Source organism: Rutilus rutilus, assembly GCF_951802725.1.
Source record: "Rutilus rutilus genome assembly, chromosome: 5".
NCBI classification, from domain to species: Eukaryota; Metazoa; Chordata; class Actinopteri; order Cypriniformes; family Leuciscidae; genus Rutilus; species Rutilus rutilus.
In genome coordinates this window covers 47,259,120-47,282,323 of record NC_140213.1, presented here as the reverse complement: position 1 = coordinate 47,282,323, position 23,204 = coordinate 47,259,120, and the positions used below count along the sequence as shown (strand labels likewise).

The 23,204-nt window shown below is 39.3% G+C and overlaps 1 protein-coding gene across 1 annotated transcript in view; it reads left to right on the top strand.

The window, feature by feature from the left end:
• The window catches only part of LOC311291153 (protein LSM14 homolog), a gene marked incomplete at its 5' end in the record, with an annotated part of 36,889 nt that overhangs the window by 5,527 nt on the left and 8,158 nt on the right, over positions 1-23,204 (top strand). Inside the window, 8 exons of the mRNA XM_084410026.1 lie at positions 4,950-5,113; positions 5,196-5,328; positions 14,020-14,196; positions 14,288-14,371; positions 15,278-15,472; positions 16,392-16,563; positions 17,036-17,065; positions 20,658-20,901. Coding sequence (XP_084266152.1) covers positions 4,950-5,113; positions 5,196-5,328; positions 14,020-14,196; positions 14,288-14,371; positions 15,278-15,472; positions 16,392-16,563; positions 17,036-17,065; positions 20,658-20,901 — 1,199 coding nt within the window. The remainder of the gene's footprint in view (positions 1-4,949; positions 5,114-5,195; positions 5,329-14,019; positions 14,197-14,287; positions 14,372-15,277; positions 15,473-16,391; positions 16,564-17,035; positions 17,066-20,657; positions 20,902-23,204) is intronic.

The window sequence follows — 23,204 nt, the reverse complement described above, 5'->3', positions numbered from 1 at the left end:
TAGAAGCTTCCACATGTTTTTTTTCCGTGGTTTAGACATAATAAATTAGTGTAACAATGTGTTCAGTAGTACATAAACAGTGCAATCCATGCTGTTGTTTACATCCGAGTATCTCCAATATGGCCGCGCATCCGAGTAACTGACCAAACCGTGACGTAGGTGCAAACACTCTATAGGGACAGAGGGGGAAACTACAAGGATTAGAATCTACTATTTTTATGTGGCTGAGGGCACTTTCTGAGATCTGATTTCTATTGAATGTAATGCTGCCGCAGTAGCCCAGAACAGACAATATTAGTCCCAGAGCATATTAGATTGGGTTTGCATAAACCCTCATTGTGTTGCCTTTCACATCTGGCAAGAGTGATTCAAAAGCATATGGAACTGTCTCTCGCGGTACTTTACTTTGATGTCATACACCGACCGGTCTGTGCAGCACTGCTTTAAAGGTGCTCTAAGCGATGTCACACGTTTTTAGGCCGAAAATTTTTTTTTGACACATACAGCAAACATACCCTCACTATATGCTAGTTGCCTATCCCATGAACACACTGTAAAAAAAACGCGGTCTCTGTAGACGGCCCAGGTTTCACAAACGGCAACAAAAACAAACTGGCCCAGCCTGTACCACGAAACATAACAAACAGTGTTCCAGCCAATCACCGACAAGAATGATTTGGGATTGGGATTTCTAACTAACGTTAGAATTATATTCTCTTGAATTTTGATATGGCCGACACACGACCAAAGAGACGACATTCCGATGAAAAGAAGAGAGAAGAGGAGAAGGAACGTGCGTAGTCCCGAATTTACATTGGATAAGCCTGTTTCAGGAAGCAGGTCTTGCAGGCTGCAGACAGATTCTATTGGCTGTAGTGGACATGCACTAGCCTGGTTCTACCAGACTCTCGTACATTTCATTTGTACAGAGAGTCTGGCCTCGCTCCATTGAGAAACGTTTACTTCCTTGAAGGCGGGTTCTCTGTTAAAGTTCAAAACTATTGGATCTGCCCAGAGTCACTCAGGATCTGCCATAACCAATCGCTAACGTGTGGTCGTCCGAATGATCAGAGGATTATGTTTAGAATTAGATGTCTGTCTTTTATAAAGTTTATAAAGCGACGAGAATACTTTTTGTGCGAAAAAAAAAAAAAAAAAAAATTTATTCCACTATTCATTTCCTTCTCTCTGTTCCTCGAGTCTTGATAAAGCAGCGCGTCTGTGTGTTGTACGTCATACGTAGGCTCACTATTGGCCGACGCTAGTCATGTGTGTGATCACATCAACGTCATCGTTCTCAGCCACTCCCTCTATTCGCTGATTGGTCCTACAAAAAATTTGTTTCTGGAAACCTAAGAATATACAGCAGTCCCAGACGTAGTACTGAAGGAAAATGAAATTGAGCGGAAGTACGTAGGAGGGCGGAGCCAGGCTAGACATGCACCATTACGTTTAGAAATAGACTAGCTTTGTTTCCAAATGAACCACTCTTCTCAGGGAACCGAGGTTACGTTAGGTAACCAGTGACGTTCCCTTTCGAGTCGGTCTCTCGACATTGCATCACCGAAGGTGGCGCTATCGGGATCTAAAATCCCGCCGTAAACTCACTGCCAGCAGTCATGTCGTGATTGTCTCCAGTCGTCATTCAGTACCCCAGGCACATGGATAGGCAGATGGAGACATCTATAGCGCGAGGCTGAGCACTGCTCAGTGTTTATGGTTAATGGCGGAGGTCGTGCCAAAGCTTAGTAGGCCTACTGTTGTCCACTGCAGCAGCGATGCCGGTGCTGTCATGAACATGATACAAGCGTGGTAAACACCGTGCAGATGAAACACGAAGGCAGCAGTGGCACTGGTGCCGTCAGTCATATACAGGCGTGGATTAATGCACAGACAAACATTTAACGACAACACTCTTGGATTTTCTTGGATTCGGGCTGCGAGTCTGACCCGGTACTCGCATTCTCCAGGTGGTTGGAAACAATAACAGGGGGTTACGGGAAAAACCCAACATTGTTTTTGCCACTACACTTTCGTTGGCTGCAGCCTAGGGGCCCCACGTGTGCAGGGTACCCGGACTGGCCACACTATTTTTTATTAAATTTACTTCAGCATGAACAAAAAAGACCCTCTTTGGCCCATAAGAAATATAAAAATAAAAAATAAAAAAATAAGCAGGTGATTGGATAGATGTGACATTAAGGTCACATCTGTCAAATCAGCTGCTGGTCAAATCATGTCAATCATTTTCATGTACGTCAATGCTATTGCTAGATACCCTGGAAATCTCAGCGAGTTTACTCTGACATCAAGTAATGATGCTCATTAAATATGCCCTTGTATCTGAGCTTCACCAATCACATCAGGTTATCTGATATAGGCGGGCCAGAGGCAAGCTAAATGGATGACGACAGCGCTGTGACGTCGAAGTCATTAGTAAACATTGCGAGATGGCTATGGATGAACACTAGTTGTTTGAAACGGCTTTGGCCGCTACAATGAACGAGTTAGACTTGGCTTTTTATCTAAAAGAGAAACAGAAGACGCCGCTCGAATCGTTCCTTTGCAAGAAGGGCGTTTTTGTTGTTTTGCCGACCGGATACGGCAAGAGTCTAATCTCCCAGTTAGCTCCGCTGGTAGCTAAGTGTATGGGGCTTGTTGTGATTGGTCTAGTGTTATCCAATTGCGTGCAGTGAGATTTTCAAATGCATGCTTGCCGCCCCTCGAGCTGGCCGATTCTCACTAGTCGATGCCAGACCATTAATCTTTCAGATTTAGGTCTGGATTTCCAGGCTAATTGCTAGACGGCATAGTGGCAAAATGTCCAAAAGAAAGTATTATAGTGTGAAGCACAAAATGGAAAATACATAGGTTAAAAAACAATGTGACCAAGATATACTGAAAAAATCCCTAAATTGACTGGATACTTCAAGGTAGGGGTGCTATATAACGAATTTGATCGTGGACGATAAAAATGTCTCCACGATCTGCTTTGTAGAAATATTGTAGTATTGTGCTACAGTGCATTCTATCAGTTCAGTAATGGCGCATCCGAGAGAATTCGATTCATTCATTTGATTCTATTTGAGAGAAAATCGGATGCGTGTCTGTATGCGTACAGGTCTTAAAGTGACAGCAGCCAATTAGTAAACATGCTGTCACCTGTCCTTAAAGGGTTTAAGGTTCACCCAAAAATTTTAATCACCCCATGATTTACTCACCCTCAAGCCATCCTAGGTGTATATGACATTCTTCTTTCTGACGAATACAATCGGAGTTGTATTAAAAATGTCCTGGCTCTTCCAACCTTTGTAATGGCAGTGAATGGTTGTTTCTCTTTTGAAGTCCATCAAAGTGCATCCATCCATGATAAAAGTAATCCACACGGCTCTGGGGGGATTTAAATATCCATATTTAAAACTTTATCAACTAAAATAACTAGCTTCCGGGTTCCGGCAGACGGCCATATGCATCAATTTACGGTGGAAGAGTGACCCTTGACCTGACGCATGACGTAATGACAAACACGGAAGTGCAGAGGATAGAGCAAAACAAAACACCAGTCACGAATTAGAAGTCTAAAACAACAATTTTTAAAGAGAAATGACGGAGGAGCTTGAGTTTGTTGCCCAGCTCTGTTTGTTTGAACCACGACTAAACTTACGATACTCCTACATTCTATCTACTGTACGTCATACATGCATCACGAGTTACTATTGTGGCGCAAGTCGTATGCGGTTGTATGCCGAAAGCTAGTACATACATATTGTGTGAGTGCTGGGAATTTTGTCATCCGTACATGCAGACCGCTGCACTGAGGCAGGGTGCTGTTTATTTTGTGTGAGTGCTGTTTTATACACAGAATGCCTCGACTCTGAGGTGAGGAGCTGCTTTGATACTGGTCTGTCACTGTGTGTTAGAAGCCTGCAGATCTTAAAAAAAAACACACACAAAAAACAACATTTACTTTAGATGTTTATTTATGACAAACAATTTGAAAATTAGTTCGTTTTAAATTATGGTAATTTCAAAATATTGTCATTTCTTCATATGAGTGCTAAATTTGATCACTAATTTAATGTCAGTCGTGTTTAAGACCAGGGAGAAGTTGTTATGGTGAAACCTCCAAACATTTGGTATCTGAAAAGCCCTGAATGTGCTCTTTACAGGACATTTAGACTTAAAACTGTTACATGTGTGTTGTCAGAGAAATTCACTACAGTATAATGTCCTCTACTGTGTGGACCAAAGTCTGTTCCTGGCTCCCAGGAGGACATGAGAGAGGTTGAATACAATAACATTTGTGTGATTTTCTTTTTCGGAGTTTGATTAGGCCTAAATCAGTTATAAACATTACAAAGACAAAGTGAACATACACATGACAGCACCTGGCTACAGGACCTGGAGGAAGACAGGGAGTTGGATGAAAAAATATATGATATATGTGACCCTGGATCACGTCACCAGTCACGAGTCGCACGGGTATATCTGTGGCAATAGCCAACAATACATTGTACGGGTCAAAATGATCAATTTTTCTTTTATGACAAAAATCATTAGGATATTAAGTAAAGATCATGTTCCATGAGGATATTTTGTAAATTTCCTCATATTTTAAATAAAAATTAAAATATTTTGTAAAAAAAAATATATAAAACATTTATTTTTGTGAGTGAATGCAGCACAATCGCCAACATAAATGAACAACTTTAAAGGAGATTTTCTCAATGTTTCGATTTATATGTACTCTCAGATTCCAGATTTTCAATAGTTGTATCTCGGGCCAAATATTGTCCTATCCTAACAAACCACACATCAATGGAAAGCTTTCATATGATGTGTACATCTCAATTTAAAAAAAAATTACTCTTGTGACTGGTTTTGTGGTCCAGGGTCACATATTGCTTTTTTTGTGTGTGTGAATTTTAACATTTTCCTTTCTCTTCCAGTGAAGTCCTTCGGCACTGAGGATCGCCCCACGGACAGGCCTATCCCCCCTCGAGATGATGTCTTTGAGTACATCATATTCAGAGGAAGTGACATCAAAGACCTGACAGTGTGCGAGCCGCCCAAACCCACCTGTAACCTTCCTCAGGATCCCGCCATCGTGCAGGTGAGCTGCACACACACATTCAGGGGTTTCTGCAGAACATAAAGCCGTGTGAATGCTGACCTGTCCTTGTGTTCATGTGCAGTCGTCTCTGGCATCCACCGCCGGCCCCTCGGCCCCTTCCTTCCAGTCATACGCCCCCTTCAGTCGGGCCCCGTACAACCAGTTCAGCTCCAGTCCCCTGGTGTCCCAGCCGTTCGGGCCAGCGGTCACTGGTGGTGAGTTCACACTCGCTCTTGTTGTTTACAGCATTGGAGATGGGGTTTAATGTGCAAATAGAGCTCATTTTTAGAATGTTTGACAAATATCAAATCGAAACAACATCAGGTGCTTTAAGGCAAGACACTACAGGCTAAACTATTGTTCTGTTTTCCATGCGCTGGTCAGTTTTGAATAATATAAAACAAGGGGATGGACCGGCGTAGCGCCAAACATTAGTCCCAAACTGATAAGTGATATCTTCATGCGGTGCGTAGATCCAAAAGTAAATCAAAGATAAGAAAGAAAAGAAAAAAGATCCGTAGATGAATATCGGCCCAAAAGCTGGAAAATAAATCTCGTAAATAAATAAGCTTTTTGGCCGATATTCATGTGCGGATCTTTTTTCTTTCTTTTTTTTTTTCTTTTCTTTTTTTTTTCTCAGTTTTGAATAATAACATGTCCTCTTTAAGAGTAATGGAAAGAACGCTTCTAAAATAAACATTACAGTGTTTATTGTTTTCCATTTGATCTATTTACAGTAGGGCCTGTGCGATTATCGTAATTGATTTTTCTATTTCGATTTTGGCTTTCAATGATTATGAAAGCAAGATTATCGAGATTATTGTGCCGTCCAGCGCACCCTCCTTTCCTTTACAGTGGCGCGCTTCCGTTCATCCCTAAAAGCCCAATCTTAACATCCAAATGTAAAATGCAGTCTACTGTTGCTAAACTGCGGGATGTGCGTGATATTAAAACCGCATTAAGTCACGAAAGACATACTGTTCAGGTACGCGCCTAAACGGTCAAATAGCCTACACACAAATGTGGAAATGCTGTTTTGGTGAGTATCCTCATAAACACAGTCAGTTATGTTTTAAGTGAACATAAACAGTATGTATCAGTGTATCAGTGTATTGTGTATCAGTGTATCAGTGTATTGCATCCATGCAGCTCTTAAAGTGACTAATAAATCTGCTGCTGTTATTAATGTTAATCAAACAAAAGACAAAGATAAAATCACTCCCTGTAGTTTTAATAAGGTTGGGTCTATAATATTTAATGTATTCTGCAGTGTTATTTTACATTTTACATTTGATTCCATTTCTGTTGTTGGCTATTACTATCTGAATATCACTGTAAGTACATCGGAAAAACCTAAAGCACTGCTTATTTCATTAGAAAATTTGTTTTGTTGTATTTTTTTGTCTGTTTTGTTTGTAATTAGTTTCTTTGTTATTATTGTAATGCTGATAGTTTACTTGTCCTTTGTAACTGTTTTGAGGACTTTTTACATGCATGAATTAAGCTAGTATTAGTTTTTGCTGAAGTATCGATCATTATGAAATTTCACAGACATTTAAAATTATTCATCATGAAATAAGGCTGAGCACATCACCCACCTATAATCGTGATTTCAGTATTGACCAAAATAGCTGCGATTTATGATTTTTGCGATTATGATTGTAAGGGTGGAATTCCTGCAGTGGTTCAAGCTGCAAGAACTGCCGAATGACTAAAGAAACATTATTAGCAAGATGGTAGAAAACTGCACATTTCTTGTCTTTAACCACCCACTGCCACTTATACCAACGACGGAAATAAGTGCAGTTACAATAGCTTAATATTTGTGGGAGAGCGTTGCTATAGATAGCGACGATATTGTATTGAAATATGTAGCACTTCAAAGTCAATACCAAATCAAAACTAGTTAGCACATTAGTTGCAATTGAAAAGGTTTAATGACAAATTATGGTTATGGTTACACTTAAAATAGTTACAAAATAGATGTATGAGATGATGATAACTTATATTATTAATTGTACCCAGCATATATGATAAATGTTACCTGAGAGAGAGAGAGAGAGAGAGAGAGAGAGAGAGAGAGAGCCCCCAAGAAAGGGACCCAGAGAAGAAGATAGCCAGAGCATCCAAGACCCAGAGCAACAGTTACAATCCTCTTTTATCCTTTCCTTGACCATGTGACTAAAACCCAAATGTGAGACATTCAAACTGACCAATCAGATAATTACACTTCCACCACTGTACTAAAGGTGTGAAATTCATCTACCCCCAAAGTACAAACATTTGGCCTGCAAGCCGAGATCACTATCAGCCCCTCTGTGCCTTAGGAACTCCAAATGGTCATTGTGGTAGAAAGAGGGGGTAGAAAAACAGTCAAGCAAATATCTTTTTTCATTTAAAATATTTTGGATTATTTTCAATCCTACAATTTCCCCCCTTGGCACCGTTGGCCACACACATGGAGTCCAAAGGTGACACAATCCATAAAGACATGCTTTCTGTGGTGTTTAGTTGTATCTTCAGACTTATCGTCCAGGCTTTTTGCAATAGCAGTTGGTCAGTGTTCAGTCTTTGTTCTCCTTCAGCCCTGCATGAGGAAGGCTCCAACAAATGGTGTTGCACCGTTCATAGATATGCAAATCATCCATCGAACACTTCACACCTGCACAAGAACAGGCACTGACTCTGGGAACGCTGGTTCTTCTTTATAAGACGGGTCACAGGATGTGAACTTTGCTTGCAGGGATCCTGTTATCTTAAAAGAGCATATAGCACAACAAACAGCAAAAGCAGACACATGGCGTTTGTCATTGGTCAGAGGATTGATATGGTCAGATTAAAATTAGTCTCTGGCAAAAAGCCCTTAAATTGATGTACTTAAAAATATGGTCAAGGGAGAATAAAATAAGATCTAACAAGCTCTTACACTGTTTCTGGAAACATTTAAATAAATTGCATTTCAACAAAACAACAAATGCTGGTTAAAAACCCCATTCTATGAAGAGTATCAGCAAAATATTCAGTGTAACCAAACACAGAGATTCAATTGAATGAATGTCCAAAACATTGTTGCAAGTAAAATGGACAAAATACAAATAAGTAGAAATCAAATACATTTCAGAAATGTTTCAAATGCATGAATGAGAATACAAATATTTGTACTTGGGTAAAAATGAGAAATACTGACATTCAATTTAAAAATTTAACTTGGTGAGACAATGATTACTTAAGTGATAAAGTAAATCCAAAGAAAAACAAAACAAACAATTACTAGATGCAATTCACAGTTATAATTCAGTCTAGATGTAAAGACTTAAATAACATTATATGCATTAATTTTGTGAGGCAGAATCAGATGCAGATTTGACTTTGTGTGGGATCAGATTATGTGGCTGCATTTACCTGTGGCTATGTGTAAATTCATCATGCCCCAAAACAAAGGTGTGGAGGTTTTACAATTGTGATGCAAATTTGGTCCTGTTGTTGTAACAGGGAGTCAGCATGAGAATGTGAGTATGAGGTGTGTTCTGGCTCAATCTTCCCACACCAATGTTTTTGTTAAGGAACATGATAAAAGTGCAAAGTACAGAGTTACTGAATCCTGTTGTGAGGAAAGCATTTTCATGGTTAATGCAAATTGTGATTAACATTGTGGCCACATGGCAATTCTATGCTCCTTTATGTGGTTTTACTACAGCTATATGGAAAAATAGCAGAGTTTTCCACTAAGGAGACAAACAAATTCAACATAGTCACACATGCAACTTAAAATTGCTATGCAATTCCAGTAAAACAATTATTCCAATTTACACAAGATACATGGCCTAGAATTCTTAGCATCTACAGCCTTCTAACCTAAGTGTTTCATCCAACACTTACAGTAAAGCAATCATGTGTTTTAAAGAATAAACTTAATTAGCCTATGTGCACATATAGCACAAACAACTATAACGTGTGTTCTATGAGCACAATGTGTTACACACAATTACAAATTTGAAAATACAAACAGGATCATTGCAATTTGGATATTAAACTTCTTGCTATTGGGCTACTAACCCACTAGCAAGTGAAGTTAATAGCTGAAGGCCTTGCATGAACAAAGCAGTTAACTCACTAAGAGTTTTACCTGTACGTGCAGATCGCAGATTTTTGCTCTTATAAAGTGGTTTTGTATTTTTTTGAAAATAAGGAGGAGGTCTGCCCCTTCCCAGTGACCAGCATTTTCCCTCTTTATGGCCTATTTTCTGACAGGAACTGCAAAACCTGCTTTCTTTACCATAGGGATGTTTGCTATGTTCTCCTGGAGTTTGAGGGTTTTCATGACTCTCTAATGCTTGTACACCATGCGTTCTGGTACATGACTCTGCGCTATTACGGTGTTGCATCACCTTAAGAACTGAAATAGGCACACTTTCTTGGTCAGTTGCACATGCATTTTCTGAACTAAATGATTCAGATTCATTAGAGCAAGTCACCTCCTCTAAGAAGCGAACGTGCTTTTTAGTCCCATCGCTGTTAAGCATTTTGGGAGATAATTTAGCATTTAGCTTAGCCTTGAGTTCTGCAATGGTCTCTTTGTGATTTTTACACTTTTCAGTCAGGGCTAACTGCTCAGCTAGTAATTTATCTAGCTGTGTTTGAAGATCTTGAATCTTTGCCTCAGACTTTTGTGCCTCTGCATTTTTAGATTGCACTTCTTTACATTTAGCATCTATACTTGTAGATAGACACGTTGTTAACTCACGTAGCCGTGTAAAACTTATGAAGTTTAAAGCCTCAATTATTTCAGCATGTTTTGATTTCTTTTGATGTTTGCCAATTGTGTCCCACCATTGGAGCATTTCCTCATCTGGACATTTAATCCCAATGTACTCTTTCTTGAGTTTACACAAGGTAGGCTCAACTTTTTTGCTCCATAAAGCAAACAATACATCACTATTATCAGATTTTTTCCCTTCCATCCCCGAGGAGATCTGAATATTCACAATATTTACAAATTATACACTAAGGGGACTATTAAAGCTATTCAAAACCTTTTAAATTCTGTTTCATTCAATTCATGCAAATGGAGACTTTTCCTATCATACCATTAAACAATGAAAACAGACTTACCCATTCCATGGTCAGAAGATCAGCTTTAATCCATTCACAAAATTAACTGTGAAAAAATGTCCTCATTCTGATCAAAGTGAATTTCAGAAAACACACTGCAAGGGATCCCGGGTTTCGGCACCATCTGTAAGGGTGGAATTCCTGCAGTGGTTCAAGCTGCAAGAACTGCCGAATGACTAAAGAAACATTATTAGCAAGATGGTAGAAAACTGCACATTTCTTGTCTTTAACCACCCACTGCCACTTATACCAACGACGGAAATAAGTGCAGTTACAATAGCTTAATATTTGTGGGAGAGCGTTGCTATAGATAGCGACGATATTGTATTGCAATATGTAGCACTTCAAAGTCAATACCAAATCAAAACTAGTTAGCACATTAGTTGCAATTGAAAAGGTTTAATGACAAATTATGGTTATGGTTACACTTAAAATAGTTACAAAATAGATGTATGAGATGATGATAACTTATATTATTAATTGTACCCAGCATATATGATAAATGTTACCTGAGAGAGAGAGAGAGAGAGAGAGAGAGAGAGAGAGAGAGAGAGAGAGAGAGCCCCCAAGAAAGGGACCCAGAGAAGAAGATAGCCAGAGCATCCAAGACCCAGAGCAACAGTTACAATCCTCTTTTATCCTTTCCTTGACCATGTGACTAAAACCCAAATGTGAGACATTCAAACTGACCAATCAGATAATTACACTTCCACCACTGTACTAAAGGTGTGAAATTCATCTACCCCCAAAGTACAAACATTTGGCCTGCAAGCCGAGATCACTATCAGCCCCTCTGTGCCTTAGGAACTCCAAATGGTCATTGTGGTAGAAAGAGGGGGTAGAAAAACAGTCAAGCAAATATCTTTTTTCATTTAAAATATTTTGGATTATTTTCAATCCTACATGATTATTTCATAATCGAGCAGCCCTAATTCGCAGATTTCAATTAGTTCATATTTTTAAAGGCCGTTTTCTCAAAATTAGTCTGAAATCTCCACTTCAAGCACTTGGTTTCATTCTTACATTTATTGTGAAGGTTTTACAGAAGGCGTTTAATCATTCACCCGATTTATGTAACATTTTATTCCTAAAACATAGTGGAATTTTTTTTTTCTCCACTAAATCAATATATGTCATCAAAAAATAAAGAAATGTGAACCTGGCTTTATCTAATTTTTGGATTTTCTGTTCTGGAGATATAAAAACGAGTGCATATATAATTAGACAAGGCCTCATTTGCATGTGTAAACATAACTTTTCAGAAAAATGTTACACTATTAAACTGTGGTGCCTTGAGAGTTTGTCTACTGTTTGTCCTTATATTTTGAACTGTCCTGTTTTTGCCTTTGGTGCTAACATGGTATAAAAACAGTGCAAGATAACTGGCCATATCTGAATAAATATGCACAATTTATACAGAGCATATCTGTATTTCAAATAGCAGGAGTCTAATCTGAAATGTGCATTACATTTTACATTTATTCATTTAGCAGACGCTTTTATCCAAATGAGAAGCAGTTAAACTAACAATAGGACAACAATATGCAAGTGCTGTGACCCTTCCCAGTTTAATTTAACGCAGTACGTGGACTTTTTAAAGATAATAGAATAAAAGATCAAGTGTTAGCACATAATATATGCCAAAAACCAGAGAAAAAAAAAAAAGTAATTCGGCCCTTCTTGAAAACTTTACTACACTGTTGCCATCTCTTACATTAGCAGACAAGCTATTGCTCTTTTTCAATTCTTTGCAGTGTGTTTGAATACTTTTAAATGGATGGGAATATTCAGAAAATACAGTCGTTGTTTCATGAGGCACTTGCTTGGAGAGGATGCACAGAATATATTTTGAGTGAGTGAGTGAGGAACGGATCTTATGGAAAGGTTGATTGCATGAGTGTTTGACTGCTGCATAACCTTCACACTAGTGTGTGACGTGTTAAAGCCCACACTTAAAGTTGTGCACTTCCTCCCCTCACAGGAACGAGCTCAGGTCCTGCGTTCGGTAGCGAGGCGAGCACTACTGCCCCTCAGTCCCAGACCTCTCGCTCGCTGAGTGCTCACAAACCCGAAGGTAACCGGATGGCCGACGCTAACGTGTGCAGAGTGGCTTTAGTGTGTTCGTCTTTTGGCCCGTGATGATGCAGGATTACAGCATGTGTCTTTGCCGTGTGATAGTTTTAGGACTCGAGTTCATTCTGTCAATTAGTGACTTTAAAGACAACATGAAATCAAAATACTTAATAAATTGTGGTCTTATTGTGCAAAGAAATATACAGTTTTCATTAAATTGCAAGAAGTTCTGTTGATATAAGCAATGCCAGACTATAGAAATCATAGCCACTTTTCACAATCCAGTCAGAATGGATGAAAGTTGTGTTTCTGTGATGTTAAATGCATTGCAAATGATGCATATTTCATGTTGTCTTAACCCTTAAATGCATGAATGTTTCGCCAATCATCATTATTATATATTCAGGTCTTCAGCGACCCAGGTCTATATCTAACACATATAGCCCTTTAACTGCCACGTTAGTATAAACAAAACTCTTGATATTTTAAAAACAATTACAAAAGAATAAAATTATTTACCTTTTGGAACTTGGAAGGGTTCAATTTGAGTTGATGCTTTTTACCATCATCACCGTCATCGACAGTACATTCAGCATCTGGCTCAAATTCACCATCTCAACCATATTCTTGATTGGTTTCAACGTCTAAAAAAATTTCTTCAACGTCTTCTTCACCAGATCCACCATCAAGACAGTGACACTAATATCTGATTGCGTGCAGTACTTGCTCTACAATAAATCACAGCCATTTCAAGGTTTTGCTGATGATGCTTCTGTTTTCTTTTGTTTTATGCCTCAGTAATTATGAATGAAACATCACATCATTGTGTATCAGAGATTCGACTATTGTTGCACAGAAAAAAAGGTTACACAAGGACACTGTAAAATAAAGTGTTACCGAAAAAAATATACTTGCACTATTACATATTCGGGTCACTAGCGACCCTATACACTTTTATAAAAATTAAATAATTGTAATATTGTTTATAATGAATACAATGATTGAGGAATACTAAGAAGGTTGAGATCTAACTTCTAATAAAGAATGAATGTAGGAGAGAGGGTAGTAAATGACGTCCTGGGTCGCTAACGACCTGAGGAATGCGTTTTAGAGTTAATTAAGATTTACCGCATGAAATGATACAGAGAACTGGTGTTTCTGCATCTAAGGGCATTTTCACACCTATAGATCGTTTGTTTTGTTCCGAAACGGGGACTTAATTTGTTACAATGTTGCATTTTCTTGGTTCGGTTCGCTTTCACAAGGCAACCTGTGTTGCCAAAGAGTGTAAATGCAAGTCACATGCGAGTACAACTGTCCTCTTATTGGTCAGAATTTCCTCTGCGTCATCCATCAAGATGATTGACAGGTTCGCTCCATGAGCTTTTTTTAACTGTGATAACTAATGTGCTCACTCACAGAATCAGGCACTACTGGTTTTTATATAACATTTTCCATTATGAATAATAATACCATTTGGTCCGTTGGGATCGAATTGCTTTCTCACCTCACTTAAACTTAAGTTCGTTTGCAATCGGGCCGAGACCACCGCATTCAGGCAAACTCGGAGCGGTTGTTTTGGTGCTGATCCGAGCGCGATTGCCTCGTTCACATATGCCTAAACGAACCGAACCAAAGGAGAAAACGCACCAGGTTCCAAAACAAATGCAAAAAATTTGTTTTTTTGGTCCGTTGTTCATTTTGTGAGTCGTCTTTTTCAGGTCATTCCAGCCCATCTTTAGAGCACTCGAGGAAGACCCCGACCAAGGAGCATTCGGTGCAGACGGCCCCGGTCGCTCCCCCTGCGGTGTCCACCAGTTCAGGGAGTCAGAGGAGCGCTGGAGCCGCCCGACCGGCCCTCAACACACAGAAATCAGCGGAAAACCAGGAGCAAAAAGGTGAGAATCAGGGAAGTTCAGAGCTGGAAACTTATGTACAGATGTCGTTGAATTGTGAATTGTAATAGTGATATCTTTTGTTCATCTACAGCGTCTGATGTCCAGAAGATTCCTCGGCCAGAATCGGATTCAAACAGGCCTGATAACAAAGACCCAATCAAACGCCAGTCTGGTGGTGAGTCACTTTAAAACGTCTCTTCCGCATTTGCATATACAGAACTGGCCAAAAGTGATGTCCGGCCTAGGAAAATTGACACCTTCACCCTTTATTCAAGCATTATTAAAAAAAAAAAAATGTTTTTAAGATTATCTAAGCATATTTGTGTAGTTGTGCTTGGAGTCAGTGGTTTTATTTGTGATTTACATGCCAAATTGTGCGGGCATAATTTTTGGCCAGGCTATCATACAAAGACATTATGAACACATGCAAAAATGAGAGAACCAATGAAATATTAATAACTGATTAGCTTGTAGTCAATGTATGCATTTTCCTGTGAGCTTTTTGTTTTTCTATGCATTTAATTTTTTGCATAGTAAAATAAAGCCTGTAGCTGCAGTTGTTTTTTGCCAAACAATATTTTTCCCTCATATTTTGATGGTTTAATTGAACTTGTCCAGAGGGGATATTTGTTTATCCTGCATCACTTTTGGCCACTACAATACCATTTTCTCATGGAACTCTTTTGACAGCATTTTATATTTGTATTGTATATTTGAATGTACTTCTCTTTTATGAATGCTATTCTTTTATATTGTTGTGTTTCTCTTTAAATTTTTCTTGTTTTTGTGACGCGCTTTGAGATGTAACTTTTAAAGGCGCTATAGAAAATAAAGTTTATTATTATTATACTGTACTTCATTGATCATGGCCTTAAGCATTATTGTTAGATACATACTACATAGTTGTAGTTTGCCTTTTATGTGAAATAATATTTTTCCCTCATATTTTGATGGTTTAATATAACTTGGTTGACCAGCATTGAACGTTTTTAATGACCCTGCATCACTATTAGCCACTACTGTACATCATCACGATCAGGGCCGTAAGCATCATTTGTGTAATGGTTGTTTCTCCCTCCAGGTGGCGCTCCTCCAATGAGAAGGGGGCGAGGCAGTGGTGGCGGAGGGGGCGGCGGCCAGCGGGGGCGGGGCAGATTTAACGGGCGTCGAGACGGACCAATGAAATTTGAGAAGGACTTTGACTTTGAGAGTGCCAACGCCCAATTCAATAAGGAAGAGATCGACCGCGAGTTCCAAAGCAAACTCAAGATTAAAGGTACAGGAAAACACAAACATGCATCATTAGCTATGTTTCCATCCAAAGTTGCGAATTTATGTGCAAAATTGGAATATCGCATAAAACGTTTGCGAATAAAGCACTGTGAGTCAAAGAGAACAAAATCATCACTTCCTTGTAAACTGGTGATAATATCACTAAGAAAAAAGGAATGCAATAGGAGAAGCTACTGTATAATATAGGCCTATATATACTCCTCAGAGCGCGCAGACAAAACACAAACGTTAACTTTCTTTCGGAGGCAGACGCCTGGGAACGCAGTCGTTTAAGACCGTTCTGGAAGGTAATTATACTGAACTTTGATGACAGAACGACCAAAACAGCATTTCCGATGCTGTGCAACGAGATCAGTCCGCTGGTTGGTCCAGTTATGCCGTCCTATTTATCCGGTAAATGTGTTTCCATCATAGTTTATGCTCATGATAAAAAAATTTGGAAACACTTTATTTTACAGTGTCCTTGTTACATATGTTACATGTACTTACTATAGTAATAACAGTAAATTATGCATAATTACATGCAACTAATCCTCAACCAAATCCTAATCCTACCCTAACCCTATAGTAAGTACATGTAGTTGCCTAATATTACTCAGCACTTAAATATATTATTACACTGTAACAATGACACCTTAAAATAAAGTGTTACCAAAAAAAATGTTATGCAATATCCCAAAATGCGCATAAAAATCGGTGGATGGAAACATGGCTATTGTGCTTTTCGAGGGTTTAAAACAAAATGTAATATTATTTATTTTTTGTTTAAATGCTGAAATACGTTGTTAACAGGTTTTGTGAGGTTCTCACTTTTTATGTTTTTTTCATTAGGGTGATTTTTTTTTTTTTTTTAACTGACTGTTTATTGTCAGATGTGAGTTTAATGTCACTTTGCGCTGCAGATGAGAAGAGTGAGAAATCGGAGAAGACTCTGAACGGGGAGGAGAAGACCGATTCGGGTGTGGAGACCCAGAACAGTGAAGGCAACGCTGACGAGGAGGATCCACTGGGACCCAACTGTTACTATGACAAATCCAAGTCGTTTTTCGACAACATCTCCTGTGACGACACCAGGTGAGATCTCAGCTCTGTAGGATGTGCTTTAAGGGCTTTGATTTCAGTTCACAAGCTCTCGATCTGATATCGATTCATTTGGAAATATTTTGGGTTCATGTTTATTTTTTGTATTCATACTGTTTTTCACATACTCTATATTAGGGAAGAATTTGATTTCGGACGCAGCATAGGTGTTTCAAACAGTAGTGTGCTACATTAGTCACATGACCTCACTACTTACCTACTACTCACTACTTACTCACTTAAGTCCCGTTATTTCCTCGAAATTATGTGTCAATGTCTTTTTAACAGTCTGAGTGAAAGATGTTAATTGTTGATGCTTTTTCATGTCTCACCTGGTTGGAACAGGGTGTAAATGCTTTGAGTGATTTAGTCACTATGGATTCAATGTAGTAATTTGTTGTTGTAAATTTTAAAAATAACTGTGAATGAATCCTCTAACAGACATGCACTCTTCTGTCTTTTCTAGAAAGGAGAAATCAGGAGGTGCTTTTGGAAGGTATATATTTGAGTCTTTTATTTATGTACATATATAAATGTTTTTATGAAGCCATGCTTATGATTCAGACTACCCAAATTCACATGTTGTCATGCAAGATTATTTATTCAGCTAGAAATGACTGAGTGTGAGTAAAAATATCCACTTTTACAAACAGTTAAAATCATTTAAATTAATTGGTCAGTGTGTTGAAGCCCTGATCAAATGATATATAACAAATGGGCAAATCAAAAATGTAAATTTGTGTTTTCAGGTGGCATGTTAAATGATTAGCCTACTACACATTTTGTTGTGCACTCATACAATAAATCCTGCCTGTTGCACATTTGTTCTTGACATCTTATAAAGCAGCTATTTTTTTGTATCAGACTGGAATACACTACATGCATTCTGCTCAGATTTTCAGTGTGGATGAGTTGAGAATAGTTGCCGAAAGTCTGCGCCAGTCTTCAGATTTTAGGCAGTCGGAGTTGAAAGATTTCACAGAAAATGTGTGTAATGATGGGCACAGGCTTTTTGTAGCTTCAGACTATGATATCAAAACATATTTGATATTTCCAGCCAATTTTAGAACGAATATCACAGTGAATGACACTTCGCTATTGAAACCGAAGCTGTCCTTTATCTATTTCCTTCATCTTTATCTGTCCTTTAGTGTTGCGATAAAATACGATAACAATAGAAAAGTAAATGAACAGAACACGCTGAACAAATTAGCCTCAATATTTGAGTCATCAGCACAGATAAAACAACTGACTGCGCCACTCACCTCTACCTCCCATTGTAATCTATACTGTCTGTACTGTGAGTCTATGCTGACCGCGCCGTTTTTACTTTTGCGACTCGGCACACAGAGTTAATACAACAACTACGGTGGTCATGTTCTGCAGATCCATGTTTGTCTCGTTTCTCACGCATCTCCTAGCAATGTCTTGTGTGTTTCTGTGTGAGTTTGTTGTGTTCGGAAAAGTTGAAAGTCTGGTAGTGTATAGGAGCTTTCGCATCAGGTGGTTATTGTAACTCAGTTATAGGAACTAGCCATTCATTTACCATTATTCCATTTTCCTGGTTGCATTCGCACCGCCAGTATGAACTCTGAAGTCACAACTATGTAATTTAAGCGTGGCATTCAACATCTAGAGGATGGAGGACACTGTGAGCAGAGCTGTGTTTTTGTCATAATAACGGAGATGGAATATAAACATATAGTTATGCGATTGAAAGAGCAAAAAGCAGGGCCAAGAGACGAAATCTATGACAACTTGCAGTGCTTCATTTCATCGAGGCTGAGAAAAGAACAACGCCGCAGACAAAGGCCTTTTCAGGTAAATGTCGTTAACATTAGCTTTATGTTTATGTCTTATCCGTGTTTTACATGTTAATGGAGTAAGTATATGTAAACTGTGTGTTTACACGACTTTTTAAAAATGGCTTCTGCCAGTGTTTTGGATGGCATGCGTTCGGCCAATCAACATAGGAGTTAATTTTTCTCCCTCCAAAAGGCGCTTCTATAACTAAAATCCTTCCCAAATCTTCCGGCGCGAAAATTATTATAGCTATAGGAACTATAAAAATGTTCCTCTGGTGCGAAAGCCCCTTATAATCCTCAGTCGTTTAATGTATGATGCTTAGGCCCGATTTCACAGACAGGACTTAGATTAAGCCAGGATTAAGCCTTAGTTCAATTAGGACATCTAAGTAGCTTTTATAAATATGCCTTAGGAAAAAATATTACTTGTGTGCATCTTGAGAAGCAAGTTGCTTTCAGTTAAAGGGATACTTCAGGATTTAGCATTAAGCTTTGTATTAGTAGAAAACCTGTAGTATTTTAGAATTACCATGCTTTCCACCCTCATATCCCCCTGAGACAAGAGGTTTATGTATTTTTTGTCTGGAAAAAAATCCTCCGATGACGCAAAAATCGTCATTTTGCGTCATCGGAGGATTTTCTGGACAGAGGCTAAAGACTACAGCCAGTAGGAGGAGCTGTTCCGCATGTTTTCAGCCCGCCCATAGAGGGTGGGATCTCACTCACAGAATGTACACAGTGTCAGCCGTCTTTCTTTGGAAGCTAAGCTAGCAGGCTCTTGTTCTGTGGAGAAAGCTGAATAGTAGGAGAAAGCTGAGTAAGTAACCATCCTCCTTTTCCCGGACTTGTCCGGTGGGCGAGATCGTTCAAAATGTACGGGATTCAGCTTTTGCTTTCTGCGGTCGCTATTCCTTGTTTACATGCACACCTTTTGTTTCAATCTAACTGAATTCATTCCGATTGGTGAATTTGAATGTAGTGTTTACATGAACGCTAAACAAGTGATCGGTTGATGTGCGTTTTACCATTGCTAAGAAAAATTCCCGCTCCTCCGTGAGCGATGCGAGACCCGGCGCGTCTCAGTAATCATGCCACCGGCCTCGCGCCGTTCTCCCGCGGCCGTCAGCCTCGTCCTGCTCGCCACAGTAAACATAATGAATGAATGGCGACTGTAGAACGCAAAAGCCGAATCCCGGACATTTTGGGCTATCTCTAAATCCCTCGCAAACTCATCACGTAGGCTAGCTTTGTTGTTTTAAACTGCACACTCTTACCGGTAGGCGTGGCCTCCTAAGGCAGCGAAGCAAGTGCATTCTGGGAGTTGTTGTCTTTCATCCACATAAGCCAAAAATACATTTTCTGGCTTTTCTCAGTCTAGAAAGCTCCAAATTCAAAAATTTCTTCACATTTCTTCTACTTAAATGACCTATTTTAAATACACATTCATCTTCCCAGAGGTGAAGTATCCCTTTAAAACAGCTGAAACTATCTTAAGCCTTGTTTGTGAAGCCGAGGGTTAGTGTTTTAAATCTGTCCATATGTGAAGTTGTGTAGAGTATTCCAGCGCTGAGATGAATGTCGTGTAAACATGTTGCAGATTAGACAGGCCGCCTGCCAAAGGTGGATTTTTTTTCCACACTGGGCCCTATTTTAAGGATCTAAGCGCATGGTCTAAAGCGCACGCCGCAAGTTCACTTAGTGCGTGTCTGAATCCACTTTTGCTAGTTTAACGACGGGACAAATGGTCGGCGCTCTCGGTGCATGGTCTAAAAGGGTTGTCCCTATTCTCTTAATGAGTAATGGGTGTGTTTTGGGCGCAACGTGCAAAAAACCAATCAGAGTCTCATCTCCCAGTCCCTTTAAAAGCCGGATCTGCTCGTGCGTGAGGTTAAAGCGTGCAAGCAGACCATCTACGGGACATAGTGTATGCACGTTCGGGACCCGCCTATAGACGCATATTACTAACTCGCTCTTTAAATAACAAAATAAAAATGCTGCGCCATTGACTTTAGACCAGGTTTCAGTTGGTCAATGGCTCAGTCTATTTCAGTTCCTCAAAATAGCAACGCACCAAAAATGCGCCAGAACCCATGGGCACACAGATGAGCGCAAATTCATTTGCTATTTAAACAATCTGGCGCAGGACATGAAAATGATAACTGCGTCAGGCTGAAACTAGCAAAAAACACTTGTGTCGCGCCTGGCACTGCTTTGCACCGGGTGTATGATAGGGCCCACTGTGTTGAATTGCATTCTGATGTGTTTTTCATTCCTTCTCTTCAGGGAACGGAGGCAGACCTGGGCGGAGGAGAGGAGGATGAACGCGGAGACGTTCGGTATTCCACTACGTCACAACCGCGGGCGCGGGGGTTTCCGTGGCAGAGGCGGCGGCATGGGCTTCCGCGGGGGGCGCGGGCGCGCGGCTAGCAGGGGCTCGTTCATGCCCTCCCGCGGGGGCGGAGGCGGGTTCAGGGGCGGCTTCAGAGGTGGCAGAGGAGGACGGGAGTTCGCGGACTTTGAGTACAGGGTTAGTACTTCCTCTTTTACCCCAGTAATGGACCAAACATAAATATTAGAGATGCACGATGTGTTGCACAGTGTTATTTTTAACTAAAAAACACTGTTGGCAATTGAAATATAGCTAAAATTAAATTTAAATACTAGATGAAAAAAATATGCCTTGGCAACTAACTGAAATGAGTTTGTTTACTAAAACTAAAATGATAAAATGAATTGAAGCAATATAGATTTTTTTTTTTTTTTACAATTTACCAAAGCAGATAAGAAATTTACTAAAATTTAAAGTAAAATTAAATGAAAACTAATAATATAATTAAAGCTGCAAGCAGCGATGAAAGGGCCCTCGCACCCGTGCCATCAACACTCGGTGGCTTTAGGAAGACAGAGCATGGTTGGGAAATGTACATTTAAGGAGGTATATATAGTAAGAGTATGTCAAAGTTAGTAACAAAATGTTTTGTATAATGGTGATAATAGCATGCTTCATGACTCAGCTAAGTGTTGCTAGCATGTTTAGTCTGTTTCTAGCATGCTTAGTACACAATAATTATGTGGTTAGTACCGCATTACTGTGTTAACCATGTCAGTTTCTGTTGCCAATAGGTGGCGTTATGACTATTGCTGAATATGAGCATGGATGTGTGTTCAGGACAGAACTCTTATCAAACGTGTGAAGTTTGGTGCAAATTGGAAATTGCCTTCTTGAGTAACAAAAAAGTCATGTTTCATTGAATTAGCATTCTTTAGCACTTAGCTAAGCATTGTTAGCATGTTTTAACATGTTTGTAGCATGTTTAGAACTCAATGGCATTTTTAACATGTTGCTAGAACGGCATCAACGTGTTAAACATGTCACTTCCTGTTGCCAGTAGGTGGCGCTATTACTAAAAATGAACATTCTCATGTAGATGTATTCAGGCCATGACTCTTATCAAAAGTGTGAAGTTTGGGGCAGATTGGACATTCCATGCCTGAGTTACAGCAAATTCCTATTTAATTGCAATAATAGCATGCTTTAGCACTTAGCTAAGAGTTTGCTAGCATGTTTTAGCATGTTTCTAGTATGTTGTTAGCATGTTTAACACTTGCTGGCACTTTTTTATATGTTATTAGGAGTCCATAACAGTGTTAAACATGTCACTTCCTGTTGCCAGAAGGTGGCGCTATGACTGTAACTGAATATAAGCATGGTCATGTGTTCAGGACAGAACGCTTATCAAAAGTGTGAAGTTTGGGGCAGATTGGACATTCCATGCCTGAGTTACAGCAAATTCATATTTAATTGCAGTAATATCATTCTTTAGCACTTAGCTAAGTGTTTGCTAGTATGTTTTAACATGTCTCTAGTATGTTGGTAGGATGTTTAGCACCTACTGGCATTTTTTTTATATGTTATTAGGAGTCAAGAACAGTGTTAAACGTCACTTCCTGTTGCCAGCAGGTGGCGCTATGACTATAACTAAATATGAGCATGGACATGTGTTCAAGAGATAACTCTTATCAAACGTGTGAAGTTTGGGGTAGATTGTACATTGCCTTCTTGAGTAACAACAAAGTCCTGTTTCATTGAATTAGCATGCTTTAGCACTTAGCTAAGTATTGCTAGCATGTTTTAATATGTTTCTAGCATGTTTAGAACTCAATGGCATTTTTAACATGTTGCTAGAACGGCATCAACGTGTTAAACATGTCACTTCCTGTTGCCAGTAGGTGGCGCTATTACTATAACTGAATTTGAGCATAGACATGTGTTCAGGCCATGATTCTTATCAAACGTGTGAAGTTTGGGGCAGATTGGACATTCCATGCCTGTGTTACAGCAAATTCCTATTTAATTGCAGCAATAGCATGCTTTAGCACTTAGCTAAGTGTTTGCTAACATGTTTTAGCATTTTTCTAGTATGTTGTTAGCATGTTTAGCACTTGCTGGCACTTTTTTTATGTTTTTATGTCCACACCAGTGTTTAACATGTCACTTCCTGTTGCCAGCAGGTGGCACTATGACTGTAACTGAATATGAGCATGGTCAAGTGTTCAGGACAGAACGTTTATTAAAAGTGTGAAGTTTGGCGCAGATTGGACATTGCCTTCTTGAGTAACAACAACATCCTGTTTCATTGAATTAGCATGCTTTAGCACTTAGCTAAGTATTGCTAGCATGTTTTAACATGTTTCTAGCATGTTTAGAAGTCAATGGCATTTTTAACATGTTGCTAGAATGGCATCAACGTGTTAAACATGACACTTCCTGTTACCAGTAGGTGGCGCTATTACTATAACTGAATGTTCTCATGTAGATGTGTTCAGGAC